General features: G+C 52.8%; 3 protein-coding genes across 3 annotated transcripts in view; 1 reads left to right on the top strand and 2 right to left on the bottom strand.

Annotated features, from left to right (window-relative positions):
* ZNF662 (zinc finger protein 662) overlaps nucleotides 1–25,342 on the bottom strand; it is a 31,972-nt gene extending 6,630 nt beyond the window's left edge. Inside the window, exons 1-3 of the mRNA XM_054708134.1 lie at nucleotides 25,287–25,342; nucleotides 24,972–25,023; nucleotides 630–756 (exon numbers count right to left, since the gene is read on the bottom strand). Coding sequence (XP_054564109.1) covers nucleotides 630–756; nucleotides 24,972–25,023; nucleotides 25,287–25,342 — 235 coding nt within the window. The remainder of the gene's footprint in view (nucleotides 1–629; nucleotides 757–24,971; nucleotides 25,024–25,286) is intronic.
* LOC103300174 (5-beta-cholestane-3-alpha,7-alpha-diol 12-alpha-hydroxylase) lies at nucleotides 7,644–9,731 on the top strand. The gene has a single exon (XM_008157049.3). It carries the CDS (start codon nucleotides 7,778–7,780, stop codon nucleotides 9,269–9,271), a length of 1,494 nt encoding a protein of 497 aa, XP_008155271.1. The 5' UTR covers nucleotides 7,644–7,777; the 3' UTR covers nucleotides 9,272–9,731.
* Nucleotides 9,719–23,370, bottom strand: ACKR2 (atypical chemokine receptor 2). The gene is made up of 2 exons (XM_028134739.2): nucleotides 23,316–23,370; nucleotides 9,719–14,445 (listed from the first exon to the last, which is right to left on the bottom strand). Exon 2 carries the CDS (start codon nucleotides 14,429–14,431, stop codon nucleotides 13,178–13,180), a length of 1,254 nt encoding a protein of 417 aa, XP_027990540.2. The 5' UTR covers nucleotides 14,432–14,445; nucleotides 23,316–23,370; the 3' UTR covers nucleotides 9,719–13,177.
* Nucleotides 25,343–25,604: the final 262 nt, after the last annotated feature.

Raw genomic sequence — 25,604 nt, 5'->3', positions numbered from 1 at the left:
TGGGACAGACAGGTGAGTGGGGCGACACAGCGTAATCCCAGGGCTCCACCCCCCAAGGCTTGTGTCTCCAGGGGAAGGAGGGGAAAGAAGGGAAATTACCAGGGAGAACGAGAAAAGGACATCCAGGGAAAGGGGAAGACACCCAGGGAGGAGCAGCCAGAGGTTCCAAAGGTCAGCAAGTAGAGCAGATGCTCAATAACAGTTTGAGTGAGCAAATGGGCGATTTCACTCACTGAGGAATTGAGCTTTCTGGTTCTCTCCCTCTCTTAGAGCTCTCAAGTTCAGACATCTGCATGGCCATGTGGTACGAGGCTGCATCTCCCGAATTTAGGGGATGGGGAACTGAGGGCTCCGGGGGGCACCAGGAATCTGCTCCCTTCCCACTGTACCCACAGCAAAGGGGTTAGGAGGCAGGCAGCTCTGACCCTGAGGCAAGGAGGTCCTAGGTGTGGCCTGAATTGGTAACAGGACTTCCTACTGCCCAGGAACCAGAGGTTGGGTCATTAAGAATCCATGAGCCTGAAGGTGCTTCTCAGCCGAGGGCTCTCGAAGATTCCAGAGCCTCTGAGGAAGAAGGAACCAGGAAACTCTGAAGGACAGAGACAGAGTCCTAGGGGAAAGACCCTTACCCAGGGAAGCCACAGCCCCATAATTCTCCAGCATCACGTCCCTGTACAGGGCCCTCTGAGTGCAGGTCAGGCAGGTCCATTCGTTCTCAGAGAAGTAGACAGCCACGTCTTCAAAGGTCACTGAGCCCTGAAACAACACGTGTTTAAATGCCCTCAGGACAATCCCAGGACCGAGGCTTGGAGTAAGGGGTACACCAGGCACCAAGAGATACTGGAGGGGATGCTGGTTGAGTTTCTGGATTCTGAATGTCTAAAGGAACTGTCAGCAGATTTTGCCCCTACTTACAAAGATGAAAGCGATCGGCCATCAGTATTCTCAAGTCTCTTCATCTCTTTTCAGCAAACCTCCTCCAACAGTCTGTGCAGGTTTCCCCTTCCCATCCCTTATGCCAGAAACAACTGTCTGTGCTCTAGGTCCGTGGTCGGCAAACTGCGGCTCGTGAGCCACATGCGGCTCTTTGGCCCCTTGAGTGTGGCTCTTCCACAAAATACCACGGCCTGGGCGAGTCTATTTTGAAGAAGTGGCGTTAGAAGTTTAAGTTTAAAAAATTTGGCTCTCAAAATAAATTTCAATCGTTGTACTGTTGATATTTGGCTCTGTTGACTAATGAGTTTGCCGACCACTGCTCTAGGTGATATCCTTCCCCACAATGAGTCCTCCTTCAGAGGTCACCAATGGTGATAACAAAAGCAACCACCACTCATTGAGCCTGCGCCAAACACTTCACAGATATTACTTTGTGTAGGTCTCATGACCTATGAGGGTGTTAGATCCATTTTATGGAAGAGGAAACCGAGGATCAGAGATTACCTTCCCACAAGGATACAGACTGAGACACAACTCCCGCCTGTCTGCCTCTCTGGCTCTTACCTGCTATGCCATACTGCCTTCTGTCTTCACCCTTCTTCCCCACCCCCTCCACCCCCGCCCTGCCCCTATGTAGGACCCCTTCTCTTCTCTCCCTCCATGTCACTGCCACCAGCCCAGGAGGCAGCTAAGGGCTTCCAGAACACTCAAGTTGCTCTGGAAACTGTACTCAACAGGACAGACTCAAACTCTTGACTTTACTCTCTGCTCTCCCCAACCCCAACATACTCTCTAAAACACCCCACCCTGCTTTTTCTCCCCCAGGCCCCAGTCTCAATGTCCCCTTTTTCCAGAATCTTCCAAGAGCCAGAGCTCCTGCACCTTTTCTTTCCTTTCTCTCTCACCCTCTTAAGAAACAAAGAGCACTTAGCGCCATCAAGACTTATAATTCCCAACCATTGCCTCAATCAGGATCGAAATCTCCATTGTATGGGGGCACCAGTCTGGTCCATTTCCTGCCAATTCTTGCCTATGAAGTCCCCACAGCGACTTATCCTGCACTCCAAGGCTCAAAGGCTGGCTCACCTACGCCTACCTAAAAAAGTCCAAATCCTCTGCACTGTAAACACCCCCATTCACTATTCAGGGGCCCAATTTACCTGCCAAGGATCATCCCCAGCCACCACCCTTACTTATCTTTTATCTTGTCACCATCCTGTTAGGAACTCAAACCCTTTCTTTGCCCAGATCTGACCCCTGGCACCTGCAGCTCCCCCTGCCTGAAGATCCAGGTCCTCCCTCCTGAGCCTGCAAACTCATGTTCATCTCAAGACCTAGCTTAAACATAACCAGTTCTGTAAAACAGGTGTCATGGAAATTCTGGGCAACTGTCACTGCGCACAGCGCGGTGACCACCTCTGCCCCAGCACTCGGCTCATGTGCAGCTAGCCAGCTGCGTGTGTGCTTCTCCTGATGTGTCACTCTGAGGAGTGTCAAAGCCATTCTGCTCCCAGTCTCTTCCTCCAGGTTCTCCACTCTGGGATGTACCCCAATTTCCCGGGGGTGCCTCACTACCCTCTTTCCGCCCTTAATCTGGGCCTAGAGTTGGGGGGCACAACTGAGTCAGCTTTGTGGTGCCGGTGCTGCACTCACCAGGCACATCCAGGGCCAGTGCCGGCTGTCCCAGCAGCAGCTCCAATGGCCTGGCCATGGCCTGGGCCGCCCATGGGGAAGTGAGTGTGCCCTGGGACCACTCGGGGGCTGCCCAGTGTGGGGAAGGGGCACTCCAGACAGGGGAGGGCCTGACATAGAGGCCCACCCCCAGGGGTCCTGCCAGCCATGCTAGCCCCACACCCAGCAGCCCACACTCTACACAGGCCAGGGCTCCACAGGAAGAGGTGAAGGCTGCAATATTCGTGCCACTCTGGCTTCTCCAGGATGATGGAGGGCACCTCGTCTCTGTGGTCCTTTCTTCCCTCCAAAGATCTCCCCGAAACATCCACTGCCCGGGACACCACAGGCTTCCTCTGGGAACCCTTTCCAGGTCCTCTCCCCACTGACCACACTTCTCCTTTTCTCTGTACCCCTGTAGGGTGGATGCTGACATAAGCTAGTATATACTTCACTTGACTATGTGCCTTGTATCTGCCTTCCTTTACTGTTTTACATTCCTAGAGAACAGATGACTTCCTGGATATGTCCATCTTTGTGCCTCTAACATCCGCCCAGTGCCCAGCACCTCTTAGGGCCCAGATTCTTCAAGTGCCAAGGAGTATTTGTTGAATAAAATAAATGTTGAACATTTCTTCAAATGTTCAGTTGAAAATAAGGTCCAAAGAGAGGAAATGGCTTACCTAGCATCACACAGCATGTCAGGAAGTTAAACTTAAACAGAGTTGTGGAAATAAATGAAGACCACCCAAACAGGAACAAGCAAACCATATTTATTCAGAGTTTATTATAGCAAGGGAGTTGGCCAGAGTCACCTGCATTTGGCAGAAACTCAAAGTAGGCAGAGCAGTGGGAAAGCTTTATAGTAGGAAAAAGGCCTCGGGTGTGCTCTGAGTGGAGACTCGTTGGCATGAGGGGTGGCTAGAAGCAGAACACTGTATGTCATTGGCTCGGGGAGCATATTAATCAAACTCTGGCTGTTTGGGGATACAAGGATTATTGCGGCTTCCTGGACTCGCTGACACAGATAGTAGTTAGACTTGGACTGGTTACTGCAGATAATGGATTACCTTCCTGGGCTGATTGCTTAAGGTTGGAGGTCAGCGTTCTATTTTTCTAGATGGTCTGGCCATTATCCATATGTATATTCAGTCTCTTCTATTCACATAATTACTCGCCTTCCCTTCACCCCATAATCAGAACACTCTTTGGGTTTCTGCCTGAATCAGTGCTTCCTGAATAGCTATTCTTTGATGTTAAATAAACACCGGCTGCCTCTCACTTCGGCTTTTTATTTTTAGGTTTAAACACCGACACAGGTATGGGCCGGGTTGTCAAGAGCCCAGCTGCCATAAAGGAGTTCCCTTCAATTCCTGAGGGGAAAAAAGAAGAAACCCTGGATGCCAGGAAGGCAAAGGAACCATAAGTAAGCCCTTTGAAACTATTACCCGACCTAAAGGCAGAGTGAAATAATTTCTCCCCTGCACCTCCATTCCAACGGGACTGCTGTTGCATTCTGGGGGTGAGGCGGTGGGCAGGAAGTGGCAGGCATTGGGGGGAGCCGTCAATATCGTCTAGAATTGGAACAAAGGGCAAAAAGACGGGGGGATTGGCGGTGCAAACGGACTAGAGATGGCACAGAGAACCCCAATATGGTAACCACAACAGATAAACGGAACCTTCTGGTCGGTGCCCAGTTGCTCAAAATCCTGGGCCATCTATGGATAAATGCGGAAGGACACCGAAACCATGCTCTCGAGGGGCTTCTGAGAACTCCCCCGAATCTGGGCCAAGTGGTGGCTTCGCTCAACGTGCGTATTCGAAACAGCAGTGATGGGAGGGAAGGAGGCTCCCCGCAGCTAGTCCTCCTCCAAACCCAGGGAAGAGATAGGCGAGGGCTAGGCAGTCAGGGGCGGGGTCACAGGCGGGGCGTGTGGAGGAGGAGGAGGACACTGCAGACCTGGGCGGGATGCAGCTTGCTGACCACGCCCTGTTCCGACAGAACGGGCAACCCAACCGGGCAGGAAGGAAGGGTGCGGGGAGACGTGAGCTTTACAATGTTCGGGTGTTACTAAGGCAGAATTCTTTGCAAGAACCAAGCAGAAGCCAGCAAAGCATTTGTCTACCCCTAGACTAAGAAACGTAACTGGCAACCCGGTTGGGCCCCCTCCCTGCGGCTCCCTCCAGCAGGGAGTCTGTCTCTGTCTCTCGATAAACTCTGCTTCCGCTTACCGTCTTTGTCCGTGAACTCATTCTTCAATTTTGCAAGACAACGAACTCGGACCCGAGCAGAAATTTTGACACCACCAGCCTCACTGCCTTACTGACTGCTCTGCAGACGAAATGACAGACACACAGCGCCTTGGCGCAAACTCCCCCCGAGGGACGGGCTGAGAGCGCCTACGCGTGGACCCCTAAACCAAAGCTCAGACTACAGGGCCGGAAGTGCATCACCGCTTTTCCGGCCGTGGGACCCCCTCTCCCTGCCCCCCTCCCACCACCCCACCCCCCCCCCCGCAGCCGCTCTAGCACGTCCGGAGGCCGCCTCTGCGTGTTGTTGGTCCTTTCTGGCCATCCTACCCGCCGAGGTAACCCCGCCCCTACGTTCTGCAGAGCATGGGAGGGCAGAGACCTGTCTCGGGGTGCCCTGCTCTGTCTAGATCGCTAGCCCCGGGTCTACTCGGAGGAGTTGGGAGGCCTCTGCCGGCGGAAGAGCCAGGAATCCCTGCCGGTCCCTCTGGCCGCCCCTAAGTCTGGATCTGTTGGCGGCAGCGGGAAGGGCACCTGTGGGGCCAGACTGGGACCTGGGCTCAGCAACCTCAGCACTTGAGCTCTGGCTAGGAAAGAATTCAGAGCCAAGACTCAAACTACAAGAGAACATTAATTTATAAGATCACAGAGTTAGAAGAAGTAATTGGTAGAAGAAATGGGTTTAGGAAACAAGCTTGGAAGTGAGGGAGGTAAAGGTGACAGGCCTGGAGGGGCAGGGGGAGGGAGGGGGTGCAGGCATGCTCCCAGGAGGGAGAGACTGGATCCTCCTTCCTCTGAGTTTTAAGGGTGGAGATTTTAGGGGAGGTCCCAGGGCAAGATCTCAATAGAATATTCAGCAGCTTTCCAGGTGTGTCCTTTCAGGGTTCGGGTCTCCACTGATTGATTGGTGGGCACCAGGGCAGGGGGTCATTATTCCATGCAGCTGGCCCTGAGGTCAGTCTTGGGGTCGGTTGTCTGGTTTTGCTGCTTTCCTGGGGCCTAGAGCTGAAATACTAGTACAACTGAGGCCTAGATGTTATCCGTAGGGAGGAAAGGTCAGGGAGGTCCAGACCACAAGACAAGCCAGTGATGTGCTAGGGAAGGAGAGGTCACCCTGGGGATGAGGTCCCCACCTACAATTGTCTGTTGCTAGGCACCTGAGGCTTTCCACCTGGTGACCTTCTGTACTTGGCCCATGGTCCTTGCTCTGCTCATGTCTGTCTGACTGGCCTACCACAGATCCAGACAGCCCGTGGCTGGTGAGAAAGGGTTCAATGCGGTGGGTCAAAGCACGAATCCAAACTGAGCCTGGGGAGCCACACCCTGCTGGAGGCGCTTCCCCTCAGCTCTGCAGCCACATTGGCCCAGAGTAGGTGTGCACCCTGCCTGTACCTTACGACAACCCTGACAGATGCTTTGAGCAGCACACCCCACACACCTTTATCTCCATCTCTAGCACCACCACCACCCAACACACCTGGCCTTGGCATCCTCCAGGTCTTCATTTAATTACCACCAGATTAGTGTAGCCTTCCCCACTCCCCACTCCCCTTCCCGCTCTGCTCTTCTCTGCGCAGCACTTAACACAATTGTAACGATATACTTCTGTGGGCAATGATCTAATATATTTCCCCTTAGACCATAAACTCCACGAGGGCAGGGGCTACGTCTGTCTCATTCAGGTTGTAGCAACATTCCTGGCAGTAAATGACCAGTCAATATCTGTTGAAAGGATAGATGGGGCTGTTCCAAGGAAGGAGGGAATGAATGGATGAGTGGGTGTGAGTGAATGAATGAATGAATGAATGAAGGTGAGAATGAATGTAAGGTGGTACCGCCACCCATTAAAAACTGGAGGACTACGTTCAGCTCATTGGAGTTGGCCCATAATTTGCCCACTGGACTCTAAGGCTGGAGAGAGTTAATGGTGCTGAGTTCCTGCTGTGCCCTGAGCGTGGAGGAAGAGCGGGGAAATTTCCAGCCCCTGTGGAGTGGACCTGCACACGCAAAGGGAGCTTACTCAGGAGGGCATGTGGAAATCCTGTGGTTATCTGAGGAGACAGAGTCCCTGTTTGCAGGTCATTTAGGAAACCAGAGTCATTCGGGGGCGATCAGAAGTGATTGGATTACGTCTGAACTTCACCTATCGCAACAATGGGCTGGGTTGCTTGACTGGTATGGATACCAGTCCATACCAGGCGACCACCGGATGAATGGGACAGCTTGCTCCTTCTGGGGCCTGCTGGCAGGGACCTGACCTGACACCTCACAGAGGCCTCTACTATCTGATTCTGTCTGATCTTAAATAAACACCAGCTGCCTCTCACTTCGGCTTTTTATTTTTAGGTTAACGCCAATATATGTGACACGGGCCGGTTGTCAGGAGCCCAGCTGCCGTAAAGAAATTTCATAATTTCTCAAGATTTCCAGTGTGTCCTTGCTAGACAAGTATGCAAACCAGCTGGGCCAGGGCCAGGCCGCCAGGCCAGAGGCTCAGAGACTGAAGTCGGATAAGGAAGGGGTGGATGCGAAACTTAGTTAATGCTTGGTACATTTATGATGAATGAGATAGCAAATTAATGCATCATTGCACAGGAGTAAATAAAGGGGTGAGTGGTCAGTAGATCATGGAGGGGGGAGTAGAGGCAAGGAAGGCTTTGTAGAGAACATGCTGGAGCTGGTAAGGGGCTGTGACCCTAAGCTACAGCCTTCCTCCTGGTCCCACCTCCTCCTCCCCCACATGACCAGGCTCTAGCAAGTGCTAATTTCACTTCCACATAATTTCACTGTCTCACCAGGGTTATTTACTGTAACTTGCAGCCACAGGGCAAGGTCCGTGTGGGCAGACCTTTCCTTTGTCAAGGCCTCCCAAAAGCTCTCTGGACAGTCTGTCCAGAGTTTAACCTGGAAGAGCACAGCCATGGTGCTCTGGGGTCCGGTGCTGGGAGCCCTGTTGGTGGTCATTGTAGGGTACCTGTGCCTGCTGGGGCTACTCCGGCAGCGCAGGCCCCAGGAGCCCCCTCTGGACAAGGGCTCTGTGCCCTGGCTGGGCCATGCCATGGCTTTCCGGAAGAATATGCCTGAATTCCTGAAGCACATGCGGGCCAAGCACGGGGATGTGTTCACAGTGCAGCTAGGGGGCCAGTTCTTCACCTTCGTCATGGACCCCCTCTCCTTCGGCCCCATCCTCAAGGACGTGAAGAGAAAGCTGGACTTCGTGGAGTATGCGGAAAAACTGGTGCTAAAGGTATTTGGGTACCAGTCCATACCAGGCGACCACCGGATGATACACTCCGCCAGCACCAAGCACCTCATGGGCAACGGCTTGGAGGATCTCAACAAGACCATGCGGGACTGCCTGTCCTTGGTCATCCTGGGACCCGCGGGCCCGAGCCCGGATGCCAGCAGCTGGCGTGAGGATGGCCTCTTTCACTTCTGCTACAACGTCTTGTTCAAGGCCGGCTACCTGAGCTTGTTTGGCTACACGAAGGACACGGAGCAGGACCTGCTCCAGGCGGAGGAGTTATTCACGCAGTTCCGTAAGTTTGACCGCCTGTTCCCCAGGTTTGTTTACTCCTTGCTGGGGCCCCGGGAGTGGCTGGAAGTGGGCCGGCTCCAGCGGCTCTTCCACAAGACCCTCTCTGTGAAAGAAAACCTGGAGAAGGATGGCGTAAGCAACTGGATAGCCTACATGCTTCAGTTTCTGAGGGAGCAGGGGGTAGCCCCGGCCATGCAGGACAAGTTCAACTTCATGATGCTGTGGGCCTCCCAGGGGAACACGGGGCCTACCTCTTTCTGGGCCCTCTTGTTCCTCCTGAAGCACCCAGAAGCCATGCAGGCTTTGAGAGAGGAGGCCGCCCGGGTCCTGGGGGAGGCCGGGCAGTCTTTCGACTTCGACGTCAGTGCCCTGCAGCGCACCCCAGTGCTGGACAGCGTGATGGAGGAGACGCTGCGGCTGGGGGCAGCGCCCACCCTGCTCAGGGTGGTGCACGATGACCACGTCCTGACGATGGCCAGTGGGGAGGAGTACCGGCTCCGCAGCGGAGACATCGTGGCCCTCTTCCCTTACCTCTCGGTGCACATGGACCCTGACATCCACCCCGAGCCCACTGCCTTCAAGTACGACCGCTTCCTCAACCCCGATGGCAGCCGAAAGGTGGACTTCTACAAGGCAGGCAAAAAGATCCACCACTACACCATGCCCTGGGGCTCGGGGGTCTCCATGTGTCCCGGCAGGTTCTTGGCCCTCAGCGAGATGAAGCTCTTTGTCCTGCTCATGATCACACACTTTGACCTGGAGCTGGTGGACCCCGACACGCCTGTGCCGCCCGTGGACCCCCAGCGCTGGGGCTTTGGCACCACGCAGCCCAGCCATGACGTGCGCTTCCGATACCGCCTGCGGTCCCCTGAGTGAGCTCTGCCAAGGGGGGCGCAAGCCTGGCCAGAGGGGCTCCCTGAGGAGTCTTCACCTCCTCTTGCTCCTGTGCAGCCAAGACCCCCACCGACTACTGTTCCCTGGGGTTCTGCGGCACCCCTACCTCTGTCCTGGTGGTCCTCCTTGCTCTCTTGTCTCCTTCTAGTCACCTCACAGGCTTACCATTCTCTCGCTCAAGCCCCCTCACAGTGGGTTCTGCAGGCCCTCCTTTCACAGGAAGGCCAGAGGAAGGGAAATGTCCGGAGGCAGCTCAGTTTGGGAGGTGACACAGGCCTCCACCAGTCCTGCGGGATAGAAGCGGGTACCCACGAGGAGCTCAGCAATGTGACCTACATCTCCCCCCCTCCACCTTAATTTTCCCCCTCAATACTATTCCATGTCTTCTGGAATTCATTCTAGAACCATGTTGTCCAATAGCAATACAAGGCAAGCCACAAGTGTAATTTTTAATATCCTAGTTGACATATTTTTTAAAAATAAAAGAAGGGGTGAAGGGGTAAAAGATCAACCAAAGGACTTATATGCATGCATATGAGCATAACCAATGGACACAGACAGTAGGGAGGTGAGGGCATGTGCTGGGGGTTGGGAGCGGCCTGGGAGAGGTCAATGGGGGGAAAAGGAGACTCATGTAATACTTTAAACAATAAAGAATTTAAAAAATAACAAATAAAAAAATAAAGCAAGTAAAATTTGTTTTTATGATATACTAGAGGCCCGGTGCACGAAATTCGTGCACAGGGGGGGGGGGGGCTTGTCCCTCAGCCCAGCCTGCACCCTCTCCAATCTGGGACCCCTCAAGGGATGTCCGACTGCCCTCTCACAATTCAGGACTGCTGGCTCCCAACCGCTCGCATGCCTGCCTGCCTGATTGCCCCTAACCATTTCTGCCTGCCAGCCTGATCACCCCCTAACCACTCCCCTGCCAGCCTGATTGCCCCTAACTGCCCTCCCCTGCAGGTCTGATCCCCCCCAACTGCCCTCCCCTGCAGGCCTTGTCTCTCCCAACTGCCCTCCTCTGCAGGCCTGGTCGCTCCCAACTGCCCTCCCCTGCAGGCCTGGTTCCCCCCAACTGCCCTCTCCTGTAGGCCTGGTTGCCCCTAACTGCCCTCCCCTGCAGGCCTGATTGCCCCCAACTGCCCTCCCTTTCAGGCCTGGTCCCTTCCAACTGCCCTCTCCTGCTGGCCTGATCACCCACAACTGCCCTCCCCTGCCAGCCATCTTGTGGTGGCCATCTTGTGTCCACATGGGGGCAGCCATCTTGTGTGCTGGAGTGACAGTCAATTTTCATATTACCTCTTTATTATATATAATGATTGTACTTACCCCCATACTAGTATATCGAAAATATTAGCATTTCAACATGTAATCGATATAAAGAATATTTCTAGATTTCTTTTTGGTATTGTTTTCCAATCTGGTATGTACTTTTTTCCCCCTGGTATGTACTTTTTAAAAAATTGAATTTTGGGGGGTGACATTGGTTAATAAAATATATAGGTTTCAGGGGTACAATTCTACAAAACATCTTCTGTATGTTGTATTGTATGTTCAGAAATCTGGTATGCACTTTTTACCCTTCCAACACGTCTCAGTTCAAGCCGGCCCCATTCCAAGTGCTCCACAGCCCGTGTGGGTAGTGGCCACCAGACAGGGACAGCCAGTAGAGAAATGCTGCCTTCATGTAGGAGTGATTCAAGCATTTCTCTCCACACCCGGCCTGCCAGGCCCTCTGCCCACTCTGCTGCCAGAGACCTTTTTCTAAAAGCATCTCTAATGGTCACTATTTTATTTTCTGGTTCCCCATTCCCTTCACACACCTGATATTTAAGTTTTGCCTCAGTTAGTCTCCAAATTGTCCATCCAGTGCAATTCAACGTCACCAGCTTTCCCTAGTGGAACTCTCTAGGTCTAGAAAGCACAGCTGCTTGCTTGTCCTGCCAACCCCAGTGCCGGCTACTCCGGGAAGTAGGTCTGGTCCCATCCCATCCTCTGGCCTCCAGCTACTGGAGCTCCCCGAGTACTGTTTGCATCACAGCACATCTGTTATGTGTCCTTGCTGTCTGACCGGGATTTCTCCTCCTGTCCCCTCCCCACACTGGAGGCCATGGGGCTTGGTATCGTATTCCTCATCTCTGACCCCCCAATTCCCCAGATATGGATTAAATTATAGAAACCTGACTTCCAGTCTCGGCTTACTTCACGTCCTCAAATCACTTCCTTCCCTCCGTGCCCTCACTCAGTTTTCTGGCATATGAACTAGAGACAGTCCCTGTTGCCAGGCATGCTTACCAGGGCTGGGAGAGGGGGAGGGGAAGCTGCCAGAGCAGCAGCTGGCTGATGGCAGGGCCTGTGATCATGGGAACTGGTGTAGGGTCCTGGTGGAGGGAGGCCTCAGCAGCATGGACCCCCTGCAAGGACCGCCCAGTGGGGCTTCTCTCTGCTACTCCTCCCCCACACCCCTGACTGGCCTCTTCCTTCCTGTTGAGGTTACCTGTTCTGCCTGAGTTTTGCCCAGATAATAGACTAATAGGAGTCTGTCCCCACCAGCTACGTGACTCTGGGTCAGGGCCTGCCTTTCTCTGGGTCTAGCTGCCCCCAAATGATGACACCGACCTGGAGCCTGACAGAGCTTTGACTGGTTAGGAGAAGATGGGACATCCCATCCTATTCCATGAGGAGCCAGCAGTATACAGAGTTAGTAGGGCGCACAGGAGAGGGAGAAGGGGGCTGAGAGGCTGGGGGCTGACCATGGGGAGCTCCCCAACAACCTGCCCACATAGCCAGGCCTGGTGCCAGCGCAGGTGTGGAATGCAGCAAAGTGGCAGGGCCTTCACATACCTCCTTGACCCTGCCCAGACCTGGGTGCTGCATCCCGTCTTTTCCCCCCACACCCAAAGGACCACGGGCCAGGAGCCTGGCCTGTGGACAGGCTGGGGAAGGGCTGAGGGCTCCGGTCCACTGAGTCACGGCCAAGAGACTCAATTGAGAGCGAACCTCATGGATCCTGTGACCTGTCTGAGGGTCTGGGACAGAGGGAAGCCTCGGTGGTTCGGTATGAAGTAAATACAAGTGTCCCATCCCACAGCCAAGGACGTCCACGTAACAACAGGCCTCCCAGGAAGCTGTGAGTTCCCAGAATTAGAGAGTGCACTTACAGGCCAATGCCCGCCACTGGCCCCCCATGGGGACTGCTGGGGACACCCTCTCCAAGGGTCCCCCTTCCTTCTTTGCAGAGGCTTGAGGCAGTAGGAAGACTGAGACCTGTCCTGACCCAGCAGTTCTCATTTCTGCACCAGTTTTTCTCTCCCTCAGAGAAAAGCCCACTATGTGTATTCTCTGAGGAAAGCTTGTAACAAAGCCAGTCAGGAATGACGTGCCAATGGTGCAATTCCAGGCACCCCAGGAAGAAAAGAGATGTTTTCCTAGGTAGTAACTGCTGCGAATGCCCTCGCCACACTTCCCAGGGTGGAGGGTGGGCAGCCCTTCTCCTGGACTGAGCCACGCCTGCCTTTCCCCCTCAGCAGGTTCCCAGGTGCTGCATCTCCAGAGCCTCCGGATTGCCAGGCTCTGGAGCCACCACCAAGGTTGCAACATTAAACAAAACAACACCAGTATTTCCCCAGCTGAACTAGAGGGCCAGGAGCAGCCTGGTGGGTGGGTGGCCTCAGGCTTCTGGGAGGGAGATGGCAATGAAGGCCGAAGATGTTGCAATCACTCTGGCTGCTGGGTGCAGATTAGATGATCGGAGACGGTGACAATAGGACACAGAGGTCAGTTGGGCAACCACTGCAGCAGATCAGGGAGTATGATGTTCTGGAAGGAGTGAGCGGGTGCTGCTGAGGGTTGAGAACTGAGAACCGAGCTCTGGGCTGAGCAACGTGGTCACTGGGGCCCTTGGAGAGAAGAGGTTGGGTGGATGCCCAGCTGAGCTGGGTCCCCTCTGCTCTCACCGGACTGTGGCATGGCCGCTGAGGCTTTATGTCCCCCGACAGCCCCCTTGTTGGGGGAGTCCTCAGACTGCCCCTCCTCAAGGTCTTTCATGCTGGTCATTTCTTGGACAGTGAGGCTGCTACTCTCACAACAGCTGGACAGCGGGGCCTGGGCAGGGCATGGTCCCTGGCGCCGTCCAAACAACTCGGCCAAGAGAGCCTTTAGGTACTGGCAGAAGCAGCGGATGGAGAAGCCGTAGAGGATGGGTGTGATGCAGCAGTGAAGGAAGGCGATGCTCTCTGTGACCTGCAGCGCATAATCCAGGTAATTGCTGGTCTCGCAGTCCCCAAAGACTTTCAGGTCCATGAGCGAGTGCAGAAACAAGGTGAGGTTGTACGGGAACCACAGCACGAAGAAGGCCACCACGAGGGCGACGGCTACCTTTAGAGCCCGGCCCTGGCCTGGGGGCTTCAGCCTGACGACGGCAGAGCCGATGCGGGAGTAGAAGAAGATCATGGCAAAGAGTGGAAGGATAAACCCCAGGATGTTCTGCTGGAAGCGGAGTATGAGCTTCCAGATGGTCCCATGCCCCCCGAAATCCGCATGGCAGTTCCACACACCCTCATGGTTTTCATGGATCCGCACAAAGACCATGTCAGGGATGGAGACAGCCAGGGCCACAGCCCACACTATGACAGCGAGGAGCCAGCGCTTGGCCCGGGTCCTCAGCCTGTGGTGGGGCTGAGCATGGACGATCTGCAGGTACTTGTCCAGGCTCATGCAGCTAATGAAGAAGATGCCACTGTAGAGGTTGATGGTATAGAGAGTGCTCACCATCTTGCACAAGAAATTCCCGAAGACCCAATGCCAGGCCACAGTGATGATCCAGAAGGGCAGGGTCACCACAAACAGGAGGTTGGAGATGGCCAGATTCAGCAGGTAGACCTCCGTCATCCTCCTGCGAGGCACGTACCGGAGCAAGACCACTAGGAGAAGGAGGTTCCCGCTCAGGCCCAGCACAAAGACCAGGCTGTAGAAGACCGGCAGGAAGACTTTGGCAAAGGCCAGCACCTCGTCCTTCATGCAGGGCATGAAGGCCGCTTGGTCCAAGTAGTACTCATAGTCATAGAAGGCGCTGCTGTTCTCGGAACTGGCGTCCTTGGTGGTGAGTGGCTGAGGGGAGGTGGCCATGTCGAGAGGATACATCCTGTCCTGGAGCGCTGCAGACCAGAGAGTAGTGTGGGAGAAATAAGATGAAGCTAGGCAATCCCTCCCTCTCTTCAAACCCAGTTTCTACTGCTCCGGGATGTCCAATGGACCCTTCACGTCTACATCAGTGCCTGTAGCCGAGCAAGTATGAGCATAAGTGTGGGAGCCCGAGTCTACACTGAATAGTGATGTCACCTTGGGTAGGTATTCACTTCTTTCCTTATGGTTCTCTTCTTTATTTTCTCCCTCGTCATTTAAAAAGACTGGTACTGTCTTTCTGATTTTTCTTCCTTATTTAGGGCTACCAATTCATCTATTGATTCTGTCTCATACTTTTCCTTGTGTGTGGCTTATCATTATTCTTCTTTGTGGGGCTTATATATATATATTTTGAATGAGAGCTTCTCTTCAGTGGGCTTGTTTTATCTATAAAAGTCTAGTGTGCCCACTCTGGCTTTGAGCCTTCTTTACTTCCATCACCTGAGAGTGTCCCTTGCTTTTATTTGCAGTATTTTATTTATAAGTATAGCTTTATATCAATATTTTCTTTTATATTTAATATTTTAATATGTTTTATCCAGTATTTTCAGATTTGTAGCAGAAAGGAGTGATCCATCATGTTGATAGAAACTACTAAACTTTTCCATCCCTCAATCTCCTCATCTTTAAAGTGATCATGATAATTAATAGTGCCTACTCATGGGGTTCTTTTGAGGCTTAAATGTGATAATTCATGTGAAGCACTTCAAGCCCTACGAAGAGTGCCCAGAACATAGTAGGCACTCAATAAATATGAGTTCAAATTATTGCTTCACCCAGAACTGAGTCCATCACCTTCCCACCAGCTTCTTCTCCTCTCCTGTGTCTACCTAACTGAATGGCACCACCAACCACTCAGTCACCTAAGACTGAAACATGAGAGATATCCCAGATTCCTTCCTCACCCCCTCACCACCATTCTACCTTTGGAATATGTCCACTACCTCCAAGTCCCATACAAATATATGCATGATATTCTTTTAATAAAATTAATATAAATGCACTACACACACACACACACACACAAAGAGATGAAAGGGAAAGTCAGAGAATGATTAGCAGCTGCCTAGGCAGAAGAAGCCAGAGGCATGGTCAAGTTCTCTCTGGGATGGTGGTTCCCCAAGTTTAATGGTGTTATTAAAAGAGAGTCTCACACGAAGCAGTGATGAGAGACTATCATGAAGCAAGATTAGGTTCCATCTTGTCCTGTGTTCCAGAACAGAAACATCATGTCCAATGTGCTAGATTGTTCACCATGGGGAGAGGGTTTGGGAGGGGAGAGAGGAAGGAGATAAGGAGGGAGATGTGGCCCAAACAGGCAACCCTGCACAGCCACCAGAGTGGGGTCTGGAGGCTGCCCATGATCACGGGCCACAAAGAGAGGAACACAAGCCACCCCCACCTGTTCCTCTGCATATTAGTGTTTATTCTTTGATTCAAAGGAGATTGAACTTTTAAAATATATATATATATTATTGACTTTTTACAGAGAGGAAGGGAGAGGGAGAGAGAGTTAGAAACATCAATGAGAGAGAAACATCAATCAGCTGCCTCCTGCACACCCCCTATTGGGGATGTGCCAGCAACCAAGGTACATGCCCTTGATCGGAATCGAACCTGGGGCCCTTGAGTCTGCAGGCCGATGCTCTATCCACTGAGCCAAACCGGTTAGGGTGAGATTGAACTTTTTAATATGTTCAATTCCAGCTTTATTTCTTGTGTGAATAAATTATTGTTTTAATGGGTGGGATTCTAATTCTATAAAAGGTTTTATGTTGTAAGAATTTTAGCTTTTTATACAGATAGTAGAGGCCCAGTGAACAAAATTCGTGCACTCTGGGAAAGGGGTGTCCCTCAGCCTGGCCTGCGCCTTCTCACAGTCTGGGAGCCCTGCCATCGATCGCCCCAAAGAGGTAGGCCCTGCCCACCTGGCCGGGGCTCTGTAATGGATCTCCCCACAGAGGGAGGCCCCGCCCATCTGCCGCAGGGGTCTGGGCCTCCCTCTTTGAGGCAACCGTGGAGCTCCCCGCGATTAATCGCCCCACTGGCCAGTGGCCTGGACCTCCCTGTGCAGGGCTATTATGAGGCGATGGCCGGGCCCCCGACCAATCGCATCACACCCGCCTTGGCTGGCCTGGCGCCAGTGGGTGTCATAGTGTGGTCCTGATGGTCGTTTCAGTGTTCGGCTGTTGGGTCAATTTGCATATTACGCTTTTAATATTATAGATTATAAACATTTTCCCCAGTCCTTTCTAATATAAGTTTTGTCTATTTTACTTTTCCAGGTAGAATCTTGAAACAGATATTGACTCACGTCCTCAGCGGACCCTTCTAGTTTCCTTGGCGCTGTGATTTCATAGCTGATGGAAATATCCAATGCTGCTGAGGCAGAACCTCTCCCAGGGCAACCCTGGCATCCTCCTACTCCTTGTCCCACCCATGGGATTCTATTTACATGGCGTCTGGGCCAGATGCCAAGAAAATCACACACACACCCTGTCGCCACGCCTGGAGCTCAAGAGTGGGCGGCTTTATCCAGGGCTCTGCTCCTGACTGGCCTCAGGAACGTGGCCCTATCTATGCCTTCCTTTCCTGGTCCTCCATTCAGCTCCTGTGCCTCTGGGGTCTCCGGTCCCTGAGCCCCTCCCTTTCCTGGGCAGCAGCAAGCACACCCCCAGCACGTGGCTGGCGCTGGGAGTCTGTGTGCTGTGGGGTTGGGAGGAGGAGGTGCTCTTCTGCTCTGGGGCCTGATTGGAATTCATTAGTCAGGAGTTGCCACTAACTAAACACCAGCAGTTCTGCTCTATCATCACTGAACTTGGTCCTGACATGGTTTCTCAGGGACCTTGACTTTTGCTTTAACAAACAACCAAGTCTGACGATTGCTTTGATCAAAGCCAGATGTCAGGATGAGCAGGCCCTAGGCTGGCCCACACCACCTGGAACACTCTGTTCCCTTTCCTCTCGGCCTCCTCATCGTTCTCTCTGGGAGTCTTTCCAGGTCCTCTGGATCTCCGAGGCCACCCGCCAGCCCCTCCCACCACTTTCATCAACAGCAGCAACCACCCGCCCCAGGTACACATGGGAAATGGCCAGGCACCTTCATACCCACTGTGGCAGTCCTGTAAGGCACTCACTCCACAAGCAAAGCAACCTTTTCACCACCTCGGAGGAAGGCACTAGCTGCATCTGAATCCTGGGGACAGTGCCTTGTCCCTCATCCCATCGTTCTGGTCCCAATCACCTGACCTGTCTAGCTTACTGAAAGGAGCCACCTGAGAGGTGGGATCTGGGCTCAGGAGGGCTTGGTTGCCCAGAACATTGCCCTTATTGGCTGGTCTGGCCTCTGCAGACTCCACCATTGATGTCCCCAAGGCTTCATTGAGCCTCCTTGCAAAACACAGCCTCCCTATGGTCAGCAGGTAACGGCCTCCCAAAGATATCCACCTCCTGACCCCTGCAACCTGTGACTATGTTACTTTCTATATCAAAAGGGATTTCCCAGAGGTGATTAAGTTAAGGATCTTGAGATGCGGAGAGGATCCTAGGTTATCCAAGGTAATCACAGGGTCCTCATCAGGAGGCAGGAGCGCTGAGTCAGAGAAGAGGTGACAAGGGAAACAGCAGTGAGAGGGATGCGGTTAGAATGAAGGCAGGTATTCTCTGGAAGCTGGAAGAGGCAACGCACACATTGTCCCCGGGGCCTCCGAGGAATGCAGCCCTGTTGACCCATTTTCTTTCTCTTTGTTGACCCATTTTAGACTTCTGACCTCCAGAACATGAAAATGATAATTTTGTGTTGTTTCAAGCCACTGATTTTGTGGGTTTTGATGCAGTGGCAGTAGGTGATATACTTCCTGTGACCTTTTGTAACCTCAGACTCTCAGACTGAGGGAGTAAGAGTGAACCCTGTCCACCTCCTTCAAGTTATAGGTGGGGAAACTGAGGCTCAAAGGAGGGGAGCGACTTGTGCAAAGCATACAATGAGCAGTCAGTGGCTGGACTGAGCCATGAACCCCATGCTCCTAGCTGCTCTTCGGGTCTCTGTTACCTCACCCCTAACTGTCCCTCTAGCCCCATTCTGGTTCTTCTCTTTTGGCTTTCACGTTTCCTTATTGCCTGATTTCATTCAGTTTATCCAGCGACACCTTAATAACTGACGCCCCCCCCCATTCATTCATTAAGAGGAATGAATGGGGGGGGGGCGTCAGTTATTCACATCCTCGTATGAATCAGCGCGTAGGAAGGCAATCCCGAATGAAGCTTTGTAGTGGAACTTTAGGGGAATCCAGAGAACTCTATACAGGCTGAGGGGGAGGGCTTTTAAAAAGAGGATAGCAAGGACAAGGTCAGCCGAGCTCCCCCTGCAGTGAAGCCAAGGGCACAGAGGCAAACCATAGCTTATCTCTAGGGCAATGACATCATCCTCTTGGTGACTTCCTGAGGCTGCTGCCTGGGCTGGCTCCAGCTTTGACTTAGCAAGAATGTCTGGCTGGATACATCTAGAAAATTAATACTTTAGAAAATTAATTGTAAGGCTAAAAGCAAGACACCCATGAAAAACACACAAGGTGTCAAAACAAGCCAGAGGAAAATCATTTGGGCAAAAAATGAAATGGGATCCCAAGTCAAATTTATAGAAAATATTCCTTTACTAACTTTTGGTCGAGAATATGTTTGTATATTTTCAGAAAACAACTCTGAGACAGGACTACTCCAGCCATGAAGACAGAAGAGAAGCAGTCCAGAGATGGAAGACGCTGACGTGGCCCTCCCATACTAGCAGTTAGCAGCTGTGCATCACTGCAGGTTGCCCAGGACCAAACCAGAGAAAGTCGGACCTGCATTACCACCATTTGTCCACTATCCAGAACTGTAATGTCAGTGCTGACATGTACACATAAGGAAATGTTGGACATTGAAATTGGGTCTCAAAAGGACTGTTGGCCCAGAAAGAAACTCACTACAGACTGATTCATTTGCCTGTCACCATAACCATCATTGCTTGTCTCATTTTCGGTTCTTATAAGTGTATTTCTAATAGCACATGATCTCACTCATCTAGGGGAAATAATGAACAACATAGACGGATGAACAAGAAAAGACCCAGAAACAAGGAGGCATGGATCAGACTGTCCGGCCTCAGAGGGAGGGTAGAGGAGGGTGAGGGTAAAGGGGAGAGATCAACCAAAGGACTTGTGTGCAAGCATATGAGCCTAACCAGCCGTTAAGGACAACAGGGGGGTGGGGGCATGTGTGGGGAGGGGTGTGGGATGGGGATGGGGGGATGAGGATAAATATGTGATACCTTAATCAATAAAGAAATTAAAAAAAAAAAGAAAAGAAAAAGAATATCTGGCTGGAGAGCAGGTCTCCTCCTGAGGACCTCAAGGCCTCTCAGAGGAGTCTCAGGTGAGGCGATGAGGGGGAGGATGGTCTCCATCCATCTTGACAAGAAGGCAGCCATGCTAGCTGAGCTCCTTCTATGGGCTGCACCCTCACGTGGGGTTCCTCAGGTAATCCTCACCATAGTTCTGGGAAGCAGTACTATTATGACCCCCATTTTCCAGAGGAGGAAACTTGAGGCTTGGAGAGGTGAAGCCCAGTTGTCCACGGCTTTGCCTCCGTAGATGATGGAGCCAAGAATGAACACAAGTAGATCTGGTGACTCTTTCTCCCCAGCTCCCCTTTCCACACGGACCAAACTTGGATTTGAAGGATGAGCCTCTGGCCGTGGGACTTCTGGCCTCAGCAACGAGTGGCAGAGAAGATTCAAAGTCAGTTGTGACCCGGAGCCAGCTCTGTGGCGTCCAGGAGGCATTCCACACACAGTCACGGAGTTAACCAATCTGCACTCAGTGAAGTTAGTAGCTGGAAATTGGTCCTGGTGGGAATGTCTACACCATGGCAAGTGCTACAAATTGGAGCCCCCCTTCTCCTGTGTGTGCCCCCTACCCCACCACCATAAAAGAGCTGATCGTTAAACCTTTGCTGGCACAACCCTTCTCAGGACCCCGTGGAGCTTGAGCAAACCCTGACTGTCTCTGTGTCTCCCTGCCTGTGTCTCCCACCCCCTTCCCTCTTCCACCTTCCACATCTGTGCCACAGCTGCCCACCGCCTGTGTCAAGAGCGCTTGAGGACAGGGTCACGTGTAGGTCCCCTCTTGGTCACAGACACCCACGCTGAGCGTGCTGGCCACAGTGCATGAGACCAGTGAACAAATAAACAGCATCGAAAGTGACCCCAAGAGGCCATGCCAGCTTTCAAAATAAAAACCAAGGAAAACATTGGAGATCACTTCTAGTGGACAGTCATTTTTGCTGGCTTCCTTACAATTTAAAACTCTAATCCTTTCAAATGTAACCTAAACCCTCCCTTCCCAGAAGCCTGCCCCAGCCTCCTCCCCTCCCTACCCCCTCCCCTGGCCCAGCACTCACAGGTCACCTGTCAGCCTCAGGATCCCCTCACCTCCTGTGACCGACTGGCATTTGCCCAGGGGGCTGGCATTAATCAGCACCATCACCTGTCTCCCACCCTTCTCTTGCCTCGTTTTCCCTTACCTGGCTCTCTGCCTCCCACACTGACACCCTGGACACAGCTGAGCCAAAAACCTTCTGAAAGCTTTTCTCTCGGCCTGAGCCAACTCTGCCCCCGCAGCCTTGGGAGCCAGTGACAATGCCGCGTGACCCGCCCAGAGCCCCACTATTTCCACTTGAGTCATGTTCAGCAGCCTCCCGGACCAGTGTCACGGAATGTGCCCTGTGGCCACCCCAATACCCCTGAGGCTCCCCTCGTTGCTTCAGAAGGTCTGGGGTAGAATGGAGTTCCAACTAGGCACTGCCTGGCTAAGCTTGGAATGGGCACCCCCCTGCCTATAACCCTGGCGTTGCCACCCTGCATGCCCAGCCCAGCTGCGGCTAACCAAGTTGAATCAGGAGCTGAGAAGTAAACTCACACCCTGACCACAGGTTCTGGCTGCGGAAAGCGCTCTGGTGTTGGGGCACGTGGCAGAAAATCTGCCTTTGGGGGAACTGGGATCTCCTTCTGGGATTGGGAAAACAGCAGCTATTAAACACTACTGTGGCCATAGCAACAACAACAACAACACAATAACAGTAATACCCACCACATTCACGGCACTTCCTAGGGGCCAGGCTGTGTTCTCAAAACTTGACCACACGCACCAATTCATTTTATCCTTGCAAAAACACTTTGAGGCAGGTACTATTATCACCTCTACTTTACATGGGAGGAAACTGAGTTACAGGGAGGCTAAGGAACTTCCCCAAGGCCACACAGCTAGCAAGTAGCAGAGCTGGGATTTGAAACCAGGCCCGGAGTCTGGGATGCTCATTCAAAAATAGGGGTGAAGGATGGGACTAGAGATGGAGAAGTGATGGGAGACCCGGGTGCTATCGCTCAGGCTGATGGTGTGGGAATAGAAAAACAGGAAAAGGACGTGGCAGCCACAGGAGGAAGATATGAGGAAAAAAGTCCAGAGCCCGGGAATGACCCCCAGGGAGAGAGCTCATGAATGGCCGCCTCGGGGCGGAGCTGGGTCTCCCACACTTCTTCACACCCCCCCCCCCCCGCCCGCCCCGCTTCCCCCCACCGCCCCACTCTGTTAGCCCTGCCGGCCCTGAGACAAAGTCAGGCTTCCACCCTGGAGCCCTTGACTTCCAGGAGCCTGTTTTCTCACCCATAAAATAAACACAGCCGGGGGTTTCATGAGGATTAAGTCTGATACAATTATTGTAACAGCTAACACCATGGAATCCTGTGTGGGATGCTGGATATAACTCACCTAGCCTCTCATTTACTGTATGGAAGTTAAGTACTATTATTAGCTCTGTTTGACAGCTGAGGACACAGGCACAGAGAGGGCAGGGAACTGGCCCAATGTCACAGAGCAAGTGAGTAGTAGAGCCAGAAACTGAAAGCCAGAGTCCATGCTCTTAAACACTAAAGTTACATTACCTCGCAGAGAAGACAGCAGGCCAGCTGTGGTCCCCTCAGCCAGGCTCTCTACGTATTAATGCACTTACTGCTCCCAACAACCTTATGGGACAAGCATTGTTATTATTATTCCAATTTTGCAAATGAAGAAATGAGGCTCAGAGAGGGGGAGTAATTTGCCCAAGACACACAGCAAGTGGACGTCAAGACTAGCTATCAAGTCCCTGCCATCAGCTCCAGAGTCGGAGTCCTGACCACACCCTGGGAGCTGAGCTCTCTCAGACCTCACAGGAGGCTGGCTGCCCTGGACATGGTCCACCATGGGAATTGCTGCATTTGGATTCAATACGATATAAAAAACACATTGAAAACAGCAGTACCCAGTCTGATGGTGTGGGAATAGAAAAACAGGAAAAGGACGTGGCAGCCACAGGAGGAAGATATGAGGAAAAAAGTCCAGAGCCCGGGAATGACCCCCAGGGAGAGAGCTCATGAATGGCCGCCTCGGGGCGGAGCTGGGTCTCCCACACTTCTTCACACCCACACCCCGCCCCCCCCGCCCGCCCTGCTTCCCCCCACCGCTGGCACAACCCTTCTCAGGACCCCGTGGAGCTTGAGCAAACCCTGACTGTCTCTGTGTCTCCCTGCCTGTGTCTCCCACCCCCTTCCCTCTTCCACCTTCCACATCTGTGCCACAGCTGCCCACCGCCTGTGTCAAGAGCGCTTGAGGACAGGGTCACGTGTAGGTCACGTGTAGCTTGAGCAAACCCTGACTGTCTCTGTGTCTCCCTGCCTGTGTCTCCCACCCCCTTCCCTCTTCCACCTTCCACATCTGTGCCACAGCTGCCCACCGCCTGTGTCAAGAGCGCTTGAGGACAGGGTCACCTGGGGCTCAGTACTTCCTGAGACTCTTATATTCCAATCCTCGAAAGTCTTCCCGGCTCCTTTGTGAAGAGGCTGCACGGTGTCAACTCCCTGGTTTCACAAGAAGCGGGGGTTGGGGGTGGGGGGGGCGGTACACCGCAAGCTAGCAGAGCTGACTCTAACCCTTTAACCCCGACCACTGACTGAGTCCTGGGCCAATGACCCCACACTCTCTTTCTCTCTTTCCTTTTTACCGTGTATCTTTCCTGATTACAATAGTAATATAGGCTCCATATAAAATATGCAAATACAAGAAAAAATATGCCCCATAATCTTACACTCCCTTTCCCCCCATTCCGAAATAACCTTGGGAACGTTTTGGTATATCTTATCAGTGTTCTGCTGCAGCAAACCTCCCCAGATTTGTGGAATCACAGAGTCTAGCTGGAAGAGAGTGGCCTTGTCCGCTCTCCAGCAGGGTGGCCCCGCCCCAACTCCTCCTGATTGACAGGGCGCCTCCTGCTTGCTCCCTGGGAGATCTGAGCCCCGCCTGTTCCCCATGCTCCCTGGGACCCCACATCACTCCCTGTTTTCCTCGTTCCTACCAGGAAACGTTTGTGACATTGATAAATCACAGGCAACCCCTCCTTCCCAAAGCTTATTTCAGATAATGAAACCTAAGCAGTTTTAGAGGCCACTGTTCAGGGAGCTGCTGTAGTAGAAGAAACATTTTGTTATCTTTCCCCAACTGTTCTTGCTTTTCTTTTTTTCTTTTTTCTCTTTTTTTCCATCACTATTGCCTGAAATTCTACCACTAGAGCTCCTTGGATGTATATTTCAGCATTGTGCTGGTTCAAAATGAAACACAACCAACACCCCCTGGGAGGTGGTACACTCAGCATGGGACAGCATGGAAGGACAGACAGCATGGGACAGCATGGAAGGACAGGTTGGTCCACTTCTTAATGGCTGAGTAACCCTGGGGAAATGACTTAGCCTCTCTGAGCCTTCGTTTTCTCACCTATAAAATGCCTCCTTCGGTGGAATTTTTATAATAATTAAATGAGGGCATGGCCCGTAACGATTGGTTCCCTTCCAGGCCCTAAAATGACACTTGGCTCTGTATGGGATGGATCAGGGGGAGTCCTGGGGCTGTTTGGGGCAGAAGGAGGGGCTGAGAACTTGGAGGGGATGGCCATGAGAGGATGGGGAGCACAAGGAGAGAGCGTGGACGTGTGTAAAAGAGCACAGAGCTGGGGAACCTCTGCCCTGGGAGGGAGGAAGGGAGGGAGGGACCCTTCGAGACCACCTCATCTGCCCCCATCATTGTACAGCTGGGGAAACTGAGGCCCAGAGAGGAAGGGAAGTGCCTGAAGTCCCCTAGCCAACTCTCAGGGATTTTCAGAATCCACAAAGCAGATTCTCAGAGCCGGCGTCAACCAAGGAAGGGGCCAGCAGACTACCCTGCCCAGCTGTTGGGGCAATTGCCCCAACAGTTGCCCTCAAGAGAAAGCTCCACAGTGACCCATCAGCACCTCCCTCTCCCCACACATTCCCCCCCCCCCAAAGCTCTAGGCCACTGGATCCAGTCTCTCTCAGTAATCCCTGGGCAGGGCCCACCCCACGCATGCCCACCCCACGCCGAAAGTGGCCATAGCATACCGGAGCCAGACCCACCTGCCTGGGGATGTACACCCCGTGCACAGGAGGAGAGCAGCAGCGCCTGGTCCTTCCTCAGGGAAGTGCAGAGGGAGTGTTCCTCTTCCCAAGCTCTTCCCCTCTCTGGGCAACATCCTTTATACATCCTCCTTCACACACCCTGAGCCCCACCTCACCACACAGCCACAAACTGTTCTCATCCAAAACAAGTCAAGCTCAGATGACCGGCCCCCACCCTCCCCCAGGAAGGAGTATCCACCCCTGCCACCCCCCCTCCCCCCCCCCGCAAAAACAGTCTAATTATTTTGGGGAAAAATGTGACTCCAACCACACCTCTTTGGAAGATCCCCATCAGTTTCCAAACTGGGGACAAGGGGTGGAGGAACCATGGCCTGTGAGAGAGGGATCTCTGGGTTACACAGACCCCAAGTGGTCTATCTGCTCAACTCAAGGCTCATCCCAGTGCCTACTTAGCTGTGGGTTTGGGGGACCAAGAGGCTGCGAGTGAGTGGTGCTTTCTCCCTGTGTGATTTTCAGAAGGGCTTTGGTCTCAGCTGCAACTGTGCAGCTGGCCACTAGATGGTGTGGATCCGGATGTCTGATCCTAGAGGCCCTGGTGCTGTGAGGGGCCTGCCCAGTGTGACCTCATGT

Source organism: Eptesicus fuscus, chromosome 18, assembly GCF_027574615.1.
Source record: "Eptesicus fuscus isolate TK198812 chromosome 18, DD_ASM_mEF_20220401, whole genome shotgun sequence".
Taxonomy (NCBI): Eukaryota; Metazoa; Chordata; class Mammalia; order Chiroptera; family Vespertilionidae; genus Eptesicus; species Eptesicus fuscus.
Note: the sequence above shows the minus strand (reverse complement) of the source record. Positions and strands in the feature narration are given on the sequence as shown.

Coding starts and splice junctions, on each gene's coding strand:
- ACKR2 (XM_028134739.2), bottom strand. CDS start 14,431: ATGTATCCTCTCGACATGGCCACCTCCCCTCAGCCACTCACCACCAAG.
- LOC103300174 (XM_008157049.3), top strand. CDS start 7,778: ATGGTGCTCTGGGGTCCGGTGCTGGGAGCCCTGTTGGTGGTCATTGTA.